Source organism: Echinococcus granulosus (assembly GCF_000524195.1).
Source record: "Echinococcus granulosus chromosome Unknown EG_S00058, whole genome shotgun sequence".
NCBI lineage: Eukaryota > Metazoa > Platyhelminthes > Cestoda > Cyclophyllidea > Taeniidae > Echinococcus > Echinococcus granulosus.
Window position 1 is genome coordinate 248,311 of NW_020170438.1, and position 12,348 is coordinate 260,658.

At 36.3% G+C, this 12,348-nt stretch overlaps 1 protein-coding gene across 1 annotated transcript; it reads left to right on the forward strand. All coding sequences in view use genetic code 11, as the record gives it.

Moving 5' to 3' along the window:
- Positions 1-1,394: 1,394 nt before the first annotated feature.
- Positions 1,395-11,649, forward strand: EGR_06513 (hypothetical protein; the record flags this gene model as incomplete). The annotated part of the gene is made up of 2 exons (XM_024495762.1): positions 1,395-1,965; positions 11,540-11,649. 2 exons carry the CDS (start codon positions 1,395-1,397, stop codon positions 11,647-11,649), a joined length of 681 nt encoding a protein of 226 aa, XP_024349826.1.
- Positions 11,650-12,348: the final 699 nt, after the last annotated feature.

The following is a 12,348-nucleotide window of genomic DNA, read 5'->3' on the forward strand; positions in this document are numbered from 1 at the left end:
CAGGAACAAAAGTTTTATTTGTTTGGTAGTCTTAAAGCTTTACTACCTTATTTGCGAAGGCAGTTTCAAGTATCATTAAATGTTGCCTAAAACAGGTGGCGCACGTGGTTTTTTACGAATTTCTGGGACCCGTAAAACCAATGGAAGTTTGAAGTTCTGCGTCTCTTAGTTATTTAAAACGACGTTTAAAATGCATTCCTTCCCTTATTGCAACCGCTCACACTTTGGCTTTTTAGTCTTTTCATCACCTTTTTCTGTTTGTAAACTGCTATTAGAACCATGCTGTGTACGATCGGTAACCAAAGTAAGCCTTTTGTAAAAGAAATTACTCTGTGAATCTAGCTAGCTTCTATTTACCTGGCATGTACTATGCACCTATTCATCCAATGAAAGATAAAGAGAGCACTAGCGATCCATCATTGAATTTTATGCAAATGGTTCAAATATCTCATTTTTCCACATCTAATTGAACCACACCTTCCTTGTGGCTTAATCTTGATTTATCACGTCCTGCTGCTACTTTATTTCAAAATACTATTAGCTTGCAATTGACTAATAAGTTATTAGACAAAGCCTCTTATGAAATTGTACATTTTTATTTGGCTTTGATATGCAAGTCTTTTTATTTGAACACGTCACTTTTAAAATGACGATGAATTGGATAGGAACTCAGCATGTTTGATGACATAAAGATGATAAATAGGCTGTATAAACTCCAATGGGTAACGTATTTTATGTTATTTCTCACCGCAACACCTAGTACTTTCGTTACAAGTGTCTGTCTCAATCATCACAGTTCAGGCGCCTCAATGTTTTACTCTGACACCAATTGTCACTAACTTCTTGGACTGACTTAAATGTCACTCAGAAATTAATGAATGTAATTATTCTCAGGCAATGAATGGCCTAAACATCGTTTTTCATCAAAATTAAACGCCTCTGTCTATAACGCAAGATTTTGTCCAACCACTTATTATAAAATAAAACTGGTTCCAATAGAAAGTTGGAACGTCACATATACGTGACTCTGCTAAAGGACGTGTTGATGACCATGTAAATCAAAGTAGAAACCGAAAAATGGTCGTTTTATTTCTTTTGTTTTTTGACAGACTTCTGTAATCAGGGGGAAGATAAAAGCTTTGCCCTTAATAAATCAAATGCTCTTCATTTCACATGGCGACAGATAAACTGAGCTTGCTTATTACTCATTAAAATGAAACAACAGATTTTGGTAAACAGCGGCTTTAGCTAAACAATATTTTGAAAATCGAATGCTTTGATCCTAAAAGTACGTCCCTATCTAGTTCTACCAACATTAATCGAATAATGAAGGGGAGAAAATGAATCCCGACTTGGTTAACTTCCACCCAACATTCTTTTAAAAGGTCGTCTAGATGGACCGTCCTTTGAATGATCCACGTCATCGTCATCACGCTTCCATCGCATCACAACAGCATCCGCAACGACAACTAAAGAAAGTGCAGAACCTCAGCGTTGATCTTCCCGCCCTTCCTGAAGGTCGTTTATTTTATCCCCACTCTACGTCAGACAACGAGAATCGTTCAAGAGCAAGCGAAACCACAAACATCACGATTCCAAGACGAGGTAGAGACAACGTTGAGATCAAAAATACTAACAAAATGAAGCCAAAATGGAGGTCTTGCCTTCATTACACCCCACCTCATTGGCTTCGTCACGCATCTAGTTGGATCTACCGTCATGTTGGGGGCGTGGCAGCCTACCTAGTCTTTTTTCTTCTCATCTACGCCCTTCTTTGGATATTTACTGGGGAGGAGGCACTGCCCCCGCGTTGTTATGCCTACCAGAAGTCGGGTGGCGAAAATACAAAAATTGAAGAGGTGGCAGTGTGCTATGGAGGCACAACGATGGGTATCGTGATCTTCTATGCCTTCGCATTTATAATGGGACAGTTGGTCGAATTTGTGAGACTACCTGGACTTCTGGGTAAGTTACAATTTTTTAATTGTACCTCCGAAAGGTCCGTCTTGAGAAATAGGCAGTCCAAGTGTTCAAGCATAAGCTACTCTTTCCTCAACGGTTTGATCAGTGTTAAATTTTTTCTAATATTTTTAAATAATTCCGGAGGAAGCCTTTACAGTAGGCACCATTATGTGCGGCTTATGAGAATTAACAGATTGCAAACTCCTTTTCTTATGTTCATTTTAAATGTTGCAAGCAATTCACTAATTTTTATGTAGTTGTGATAGTTGGCCCATGTTTTTGATTGGATAGTGTTGATTTTTCGAAGAAGGACCTAGCTCCATTACTGACGATTTCATACAGAAGCTAAACGCAAAAAGCTGACATAATCCTGATTTATTCCTTTTGTAATTTCGGAGTTTTAAAATCGGACTACCCTTATTAAGTTTATTAGTTTTACTATTAATGTTGAGGCGATCACAGTGAAGCCGTGACCGATAACATTTGCTAATCAGGAGCCAGCTTATATCGCATCCAGTGACATAAGCTCCCATTTTTTTTTCTGCGGCTATAAGGGACAAAGCTTGAGAGGGCTTCTTTTCTCATCTCTGTCATCCTTTTTCTTTACCATCTCTGCAAAATTGCTTCAAACTATAAAAAGAATGGCCGACTAGTTTTTCTGAATCTGGAGAGAATAATAATGTCTCCAAATTTTAATTCCTGGCACAAGCGTATTTTTGGACTCTGCTTGCGGTCGCTCTTACATTTTGGGTATCAATAACCATTAAAAAAATTATAATAAAAATATTCGTTTTGCTGCATGGCCACCTCAGGGTGACTTCTGAATAAAAGCATCTTTTACATAAGCTTTTTTTGCAAGTTTGGACAGTTTAATGAAACATACAGTAGGCAAACCCTATCTGGCTACGTCATGACTTCATTCTTCCTTTACACCTTTTAGCTTTTGATGGAACTCAGACGATTATTCGGGCTGCTTTCACCTTTTTGTAATAATAAGGCACTGAGACCTCACTCTACGATCACAGTTCCTTTTTCGTTATGACATCTTAAGTAGATCTTTAATGGATGATATCAACTTGTTTGATTTTGATTTTACTCTAGCAATGAATTTTAAGATACGTATGTCTTAAAAAAGGACGTAATAGGCCTTCCACTGTGAGTTCCCCTTGATTTGATCATTCAAAATAGATGCCTTTCCTCTGTGAGTGCTTGATTTGGTATCACTACGGGATGAAAACGGGTTAACCCTTTCTTTTGTGCAAACGAGTCAGTGCTGCTGCATGCAATTGGGGAAGGTTGGAAAGACTCACACAGTTACATGAAGAATTTAGGTATCTAAAATGAAGCTAGAGGATGAATGAATAGCGGTGGACTTAAAGTGGGTGGACGCATGGCTGTTTAGAAAGGTAGGTGAATACAAGAATGAATCTATGGATGCATAAGTTTGTCCTTTTGGGCGATGACGTAGAAGGCTTTTGAAATTGCTGGGCATCATTGCTTTTGCAAAATATGGTCAATCATTCAAGTGGATTGGAGTCAGCTGCTACCTTCACGAATACGATACACTCATGATGCATTGTGAGTTTATGGACGTAATTGCTTTTTAGCTCACTAGCTCAGAGTCTTAAGAACTTGCAAATAAATGAAATAAATGCATTTATGTTAGTAGCAGTGAAGCTCTTATAGGTTAATCTGTAAAAAGTGCAGTCAAGTTATAAACTCTTGAAACTGATAATCTACTTGTGTCAAAATAATCACGAATGCTCGACACAACGAACACGGTTTCCTTTGATGAGCATTCATTACTAAAACAACTTATGTTAAAAATTGCTTATTTTTGTTAGTTTCAGTAGGCCTTTAGGGAGAATAAAGTGTTGTGGTCCATGCATTATTCACCAGAATGTACGCGTAGGTGGTTAAGGTGGTAAAAAATGCTTAATAACTTTAGTATTAGGAGAAAAGCACTGCTTTGCTAATAACACTTAGACTAAAAATTAAATCCTCATTAAATTAAACATGTAAATATTTAAATAACAATGTGGCCATGTTTACTAGGCTTTCACGCTGTAAAATTAGTCGTCCACAAAAGACCCCATTTTTAGCTACTTTTTCGTTTAAAGCTTCTTACCGATCTGTTTAAGTGGATCTCTTTAAACATCAGCTAAATTGGTAGCACTTTCTAGAAAGGAGGTAAAGTGTTAGACCTTCCTTCTCCTGATTTTCTTAGCGCAGTATTTAGCTTAGCTCCAAAACATCAGGCCGTCATCCACGTACAGAAATAAAGAAAGGCTACTAGGGGAGCTCATGTCACCTATGTAGGGGGAAATTTCCAAGGCCGAGTTAAGTACCATTTTATTACAGGGCTTCTGTGCAGTTTTAGGTATAGCTTTCGGTGTTCCTGTAATTTTAATTCTGCATTCTTTATCAAGCATGGATTGAAACTAAACATGAAGTAGGATTGACGATTTCTTTCACATCATCACAAGAGGATTAAAAGATTACGGGCCCATTTAATTGTAGTGTTCTAGTTACCTCGGAAGACTTTCAAAGTCATCAAGTCAAGATGAGTATACAGAAGAGCAAAAAAATTTTATTTCAGTGACTAAATCTTTTGGGCCCAAAAATGAGGGTTTAATTTTAGGCATTATTAGAACAGAGATCTGAATGCCAAAGCTTCTTCTCAAATTAAACTAAACTTTGGTGCTAATGTAGCAGTTTGAAGGACTTGGAAAAAAGCTTGAATTAAATCAAGCGCAATATTTGAAACCTGATTGAAATACTTTGGACGTACTACTAAGGCACTTTTTCTATATTGTATTTTTAGTTCTTTTTATTTGGAAGATACGGAAGTAGACGACTACATTTTTTTCTTTTGAAGGAACCTTTGGAATTTTTTTTATCAGGTTAGGAGTACAAATATACGCATTGGTAACCAAGGCCTTGCAATTCAATTGGTGGCGGGCATGGGCTGTTTTTCGTCAGAAGCAAAGTTGGCATCTTAAATTTTTTTCTGAAGTAAAACTTGTTCCAAGCAAATAATATTTATTTCGGTTAACTGTTCTGGCCCGGCTAAATGCGTTTGATCATGACGCGAAGAGTAGTCAATTTTTAGGAAGAACCGGTATGCCTTGAATGTTACGCTGTGATTTTTTGGATGAACTGCAAATAAATAAGTTGGTACGTCAGAGAAGACGTGTCAAAAAAGTGTTTTCTTTCCTCAAAAGACACATTAGTGTATATGCAATGGCTAGCAATCACCCGCAGCTGGTGTGTGAGTATGGGTGGTCTGCTAGCCATAACTTATGGAAATTCTGACAAGACGGGACACATTGGGACAAAAATATTCACTTGGTCATACTTAACTGGCAAAGGATTATTTTTAAATGGTTGCAGACTATTTGCCTAAAATATACTCCTGTATCTAGACAAATCATATCCAGAGTCTCCTCTCAACAGAGCCTAACAAGGTAGCATAGGAGCCGCAATTAAGTTTTAGCCGATGGTTTACATCATAAAATTCTTTTAAATTAGGTTGAATTTTGAAAATTGAATATTTGCTATCATTTGGTGTATTTGGGTCCTAATACCTTCTTTCACCGAGATAAATTGAGTAGGTACCAGTTGAGTATTTGGACCTCATTCACTTAAGTGGTCAGTGTATTTCAACCAAATCGTTAAAAAGTTAATATAATTCATTTATTCGAAGAACAATCATGTCCCAGCAAAAGCCTTAAATAATTCTTTAGAAATCAGGATAACCTAATTTTGCTGAGACACCGAACTCAATTAGTTTTTATTAATGCAGAAACTTTTGATCGCCAAAATGTCTATTTTTAAACTCAAAAATTCAATTAACAGCTACATTCGTTAGAAGAAACACCAGCTTGTGTGTGCGATTTTAACAAAGCGCAGATGGTCTGGAGGACCATGGACGCTCAGACTTAAGTGGAGGCCACCAAGGTCTGAAAGTTGATATTGCACCAAAGTACTCCAAATTAATTGTCCCTTGGTTAGCTTGATGAATAAAATCGAATTTCTCGTTTAATACGCTGAAACAACACAATTTCCACTGCTTTTTCAGAATAAACTAATTTGTGGTTAGCTTTCATCTCAGGAGGATTTACAATAGGTACTGGGACTAAAAGATTGGTTGCTTATCTAGATGAATGAAACTCGTTATTCTCCACCCTAACACAAAAAATCACACCAGCGATAGCGCATCAAGAAAAAGTACCTGAGCAAGTCTTTAACAAGTAACGCTGCGTAGCAATGATGACAGGCGGATAATGAGGCAATGTCAGTGAACGCATGAAAGAGGAAACATCCAGACAGAAGACGCAACTCGCTGTCTAAAAGGAAACCTCGGACATTGGCAATCTGATATCTAGTTGTAGAAGTGTATTTCGCTTCATCTTGTGCCAAATGAGTGAGATAAGACTACTAAATCGGCGAACCTTTGAATTTTTTTCTTGAGGCACTTACTTTACTGGGGTGACTACTCATTTGCATAATTGAAGAGTCTAGTCGAATTCTTTTTTAGTATTTCTGGGTACTTACGATGCCTCAATTTTTGTAATCTATAATGCTACAGCTGGCAAGAGGACATATTTGATTTGCATCGTTTTTGCCAGCCAAAAACATGACAGTTATTAATTTTTAATATACTCTTTTAAATGTATTTTCTACAAAAATGTGTGAATATTAAATTGTTAGCCTATAACATCTATTAAGTGAATTTTAGTTTTGACCCAAGTACCCTGTTCGCTTTTAGGATTATTACAACAGAAAATATTATTTCTTTCGAAGCTGGGTTAAGGATTACTAGGAGATTAGCTTTGACTTTTGAATAATTGAATTCTTTCCACAAATACATCTAAACTCATCTTCTTAAGCTCATTACTTACCTCGGAACGGCTCCAAAATCAACAATTACATACATTCTTCAGGTTGCTTTTATTTATGGCAGTAGTAACTCCTGGGTTGGAAGTTGAGAGCAGCCATATCATTGTGCGTACTCCATGGAAAGGGGGTGGAATTCACTGAGGCATGTAGAACGCATCTTCCGATCTAGGATTAGCACCTCGTGGAAATAATGTGAGAAGGCACAACATGGTTCTCGTCATTTTATTCATGATTTTATCAGTGATTTTCTTTTTTCTTAAACATGTGACAGCTCGAATATTATTCCTAATACCTAATAAAAGGACAGTCTATGAGTTGCATTCGTTGTGTACATAAAGTAGTAAAAATGAACTTTTTGGTCACCATCCCCACGCATTATTTGAAGTCTCCATTATCACCATGGCAACAAAAGACAAACTTAAACACCTTTATTTTCTTGTTCGCGACTAGTTTGCCCACTGTAGGCATTCCCGAACAACCGCGATCATGACTCTTCTTACTTCTTGTAAAAGCTTGTAAAGAAATCCTTATTAAAGTGCCTTATTGTACCGAAATAGATATTTCTAACTTGTCAACACCAATTTCATCCTTCATCGTATTTATGCCACTATGATTATTATGTTAATTTTTGCGTAAGTAATTCACTATTACTTAAATAGGAATTACTGGATTATTTACTCGTTTATTCTAAGCTACAAAGTGTTTTTGCCTTGTAGTTCTTTGGTATCGTTTATTAAGGCTTGTTTTCTCTCATTGTAGTAGCAATTTTCCGTTGTGACAGTTATCTATGGTGAATAAATCCCTTTTGCCGTGGCATTGAATGCCTAATGGGAAGAGATAAACCGACCTACCTCTATAGTTAGGCATTGTGTAAAAGAAGAGGGCAGGATTTTAAAAGTTTGCTGCTGGTATCATTTTGGAATTCGAAATTTTGTTTTGCCAAAGGCATACGGGTTCTTACATAGCGTATGGCTACTTATGTCTAGTAAACCGAGTATCCTTTCAATTTATTGCATGGGTTGTCACTCCTATGGATGAAAATAACAATTAAATCCATGCACAAATTGCACCAAAGAGGAAGACACAGTATTTGTCAAGAAGCACAAATTTATTTGCATCGGATTAACTGCTCAGGGCGGGAATCGAGTTTTTTCCATAGGCATTCAAAAGTCGGAAAGCGGTTATATTAGTGAAGCAGATGTAAAGCGCTGCAGGCTTCCACTTGCTTGCAATTTTGGCTCTAAGGAATGAATAACAAACTCTTACACTGATTTTTGAAAGCAGGTTAATAATAGTTAAGGGAACTTTGAGATGGTTAAAGCACGAATAATTGGATTGATAGTAGCCTGCTTCATGACGAACGCAAGATTTGCAAACTGTGATACTATACAGTTTTAAGGGACAATTATATTTGTAAGTATCCTCATTGCTACTCTGATACCAGTACAGTGCTCAATGGGAGTTATAATTTAAAAATGATATTTGTTAAAATCGGCTTAATTTGATTAATGCTCATGTAAAATGCATTCACAATTATACCTACAGAAGTAGATAAAAGGTAGATTTCAAGCTAGAAATCGCAGATTATTATCTAGGGCTTTTTTCGACAGAAATGAGTGTTATTTAAATTAGCCTCATCAAACTAGCTTTTTGCTGCTTTTCTGCCAATTTCATATCCTCATGACTCTTGAGTACGTATTTCTTCGCGGTACAACATAAGCTACCATGCCATAGCAAGTTCGATGGGCTTAAATGACCTACTAATGTTTGAGTTTAGGTAAAATAATGCAATCATTTGAGTTGTTCATAAAAAGATTGGACTGGACTACCATCAGAGCGAATCTTTAGTCAAATTTCAGGGGGATTTTTTAAGTGATAGATCTTGATAAAGATGATATGCACTGAAATATACACATTTACTAAAACCAATTATTTGACTATCATTAACATCATTTTATTTTCTATTTCACCGTTTCATTCAGATTTCGTTACGAATACTAATTTACTCTGAAGGACACTAAGCTGCTCCAAGTTGATTTATGTGGCTACGTTAACACCACCAACTGTTAACAGTAGCCGCTATGCACGTATTCATGTGCATGGTTTACATTCCACCTAAATTCTTTTTCGTCTTTTTGGAATGGCATACTTTTTTTAAAAATTAATCCTTCATGCTGTAGTATTGAAGATTTGGCCTTCGGATTTTAGTAGTTTTGGAAATACACAAAACAGTGGTGGATTTAAAAAATCCTTCACCGAACAGCTCTTCACTATCCGCGCCGGTGATTGTTGTCCATACATTTTTGACAGGAAGGTAAGTATTTATCAAATCAGTCAAAATTTCTACTTTTCTGATTTCCAATCGACTGATACCGTTTTTGTACAGGCTTTTAAAAAGAATCTTGCAAAAAAACTACAATCCAACAAACCTGCCAAACATGCCTTGACTAGTCCATTTTAACCTGGGAAGCATCATGGAAATTAGTTAAAAAAGTAGAAATAGGACTATGCTTTCATGACTATGCTTAGCAACAGTTTTTTCCCTTGAGATGTTGCGGATAAGATTAAACAAATGCCACTTATGTTTTTTTCGGAAGTTGGCATTTTGCCAAAATGGCAGTAAGCGCTGCGCATTAATGCAAATAGTAGGTCGGTAAGGATAAAAATAAATATTTGTACATAGATAATAAAGGTAAGGTTAATGCTTCAGGAAAAAATTTACTCATTGGTTTAAAGTAGTATGTTGGACTAGTGAGCGAAAGAGAAAGGGAGAGGTGATCTTATTTCTGTTTCTAGGAGGATATGCCTTAAATTGGAGTGTTTGCATCAATATAGAGGATTGGCTAGCCATAACTCAAGGAAAGACTATTATGCTCGACTCAAAGTGCTTATCCTAATTGGAAACAATAAGTAATAAAAAATGAAGCCAATTTTGGTTTTTTCCAACAGGAATTAGGACATGCAGGTCCCTTTATTCTTCGTGCATTCCACCTTTGTTAATGAAAGTGCCATATAACTAAATTATCTCAATAATGTAAAGAAATTAGGGTAGTAAAAGCCTTTATTCTAAGTCCTTTTTTACCTAGAAAGGGCAAACATTGACAGCGCGAAGTATAACTGACGCGGTTAGCCTTAAAATAGACTGATCAGTTTAATGTGTTCGCCTTAAGTCATGGCTATTTTTTTAACCATCTAGGGAGATCAATCCCAAAAACGGAATTTTAACAAAGAAGCATCTGATTGTTTCCTTCCCTTTCTTGTTCCTTTTTTAAAAAAATTAGACCAATGGTAAAAAATTTCTACAGAAACATATTTTTTGCCACAATTGGATAATATTTTGTCATTTAAAGCAAGTAGGCATTATATTATTTGGTTTTGATTTTAAACTTGAAGAGACTGCTTGCAGCCTGGAGTACCCATACGGTAAGAATATTGCCTTGAAATCGCTTAAATTCAAAAAATTTTTCAATCGAGAACTACGAGAAATGGATGTCCTTATTCTATCCGCACGTTTGAAAGTCTGAATTTCCAGAAACAGCTGGGAGTCTTTTCTTTTTTAATAAAAGCCTGGATTCATTTAAACTGCAATATTTTTTTGGAAAGGAGAATGAAAATTAAAAATTTAGCAGTAAGCTACCCTAAGCGCTGCGTTGATAAAAGCTTTTAATTTCCTCCACACTCGCCTTTTAAGAAAGATTTCAGCTACAAAATGAAGCAAACACGAGTTCGCTGTTAGACATCTCCGGAGTTAAATCCCAATCCAGAGTGTGGTAAAACCTTAATATAATGAAATTTTTATCTTAAACGAGTTTATTACAAAAAATTTCCTTTACGCGCTATTTAAAGGAGTTTATTTCACTTCACCTATTTCTTTTTTAAAATATCTTAATTAAATCTGAATCTCTTTTAAGAGCAGCTCCTTAACCGAAATCCAAAATTTTATACGATTTACGGGCCAAAAGTTACTATTTTTAAACAAATACAGAGTAGAACCTTTTTATTTCATCAAGAGTAGAATGTTATCTGTCCCCGTATGTATGTCAAACTAAATCACTCCACGCGCAGGTGTCAACTCTGCTTAATGGCTTTGCACGAGGGCAACCAGACACCTGCTTGCCTGTCCATCCGCCACTCTGCTTGTATGTGAATGTGTTTAAGGTCAAAGTTCGCACTTCTATGCATTCAGAAACGTTTTTGGAATCATTACCAAGAGAGCACAAAAATTTTTACCAATTCTTGTGCATTTTGATAGATGGAGCTTTGAGCTAATGCGAATGCTCCAAAATGGATATAATTTTAAAATAACATTTTAAGCCTCTTTTAAAAAATGGGGCTAGTCGTGAGTCTCTAAGAAAAATATACTACTATTTTTATTTTCTTGACTGCAAAGCATTTAAAGTGACTCACTTCGTTACGTAGACAGTGAATGCAATTAGGTAGTATTTGAGCACTTTTTGCATTAACCAGGTAGTAAACTTGACAACTTAAGCTTTCATTTTCAAACCATATGATTAATGTGTTGCATTGTTTCTAAAAAAATCCACGTGCAGATACCCAAAATGATTTTCCAGTAAAACAACTAAAAATCAAAGTGCTATCACTTTCTTCGAATTTGCGCATTGAATTGCTTTTTCTGCCATAAAAGTAGCAAGTACGAACCCTTTAATTACTACAGGGTGGTCTGACGCTCGTCACCACACGCATGGCGAATATGATGGTTTCACACGACTGCAACAGGGCACTTGTCCGTGTGCCCTCCAGGGCTCACAATTTTATGGGCTTTAGGGAGACGTCAAAGGGGGCCAACTTGTAAATTTTTTTTCCCAAGAAGACAAATGCCACAACTACTAGCGAAACGCAAAATGGCCCTCCTTTGTTACAAATCCTGCGAATTTAATAAGCAAACAATTTAGATATCAACTAATACATGGAAAAACTTCTTGTTAGAGGCAATTTTTGGGGGTTACTTCGAATTTTTGGTAGAAATAGAGAGTAAAATTGTGAGAATGGTTAGTTATCTGCTTTAAATTAAGATACTTTATTTTCTGCTTGAGAAATGACTGAGTTTTCTACCCAAGAAAGACACTGATTTTTTTACAAATTAAGCTTTATGGGAAATTAATTTGGTAGGAGTTTGAGCCGTCGCAAGTAATTTAAATGATAAGTGCCGAGTTGCTTTTTGTTGTTACTCTCCAAATTTCTTAGAAGTAATGCTATTTTTTGTAATCATTTGGATAAAAATATCTCTACTACCGTCAAACTTTAGTTATGGAGCATCGGGCACTGAGCCTCATCGTACGAACTGTTGTAACCCCTCAATTTTTCCTTGGTGCCCTAGTGTGCATCGCCGGTTTGAGTGAAGATGTATTATCAGTGGATAGAAGGACTGCGGGCTTATGGGCATGGTTAAATGGTCAGGGAGCCAAAAAGTAAGTAAAAACCACCGGAACTGGAGGTTTCACGCATCTAAGCATACAGTTAAAG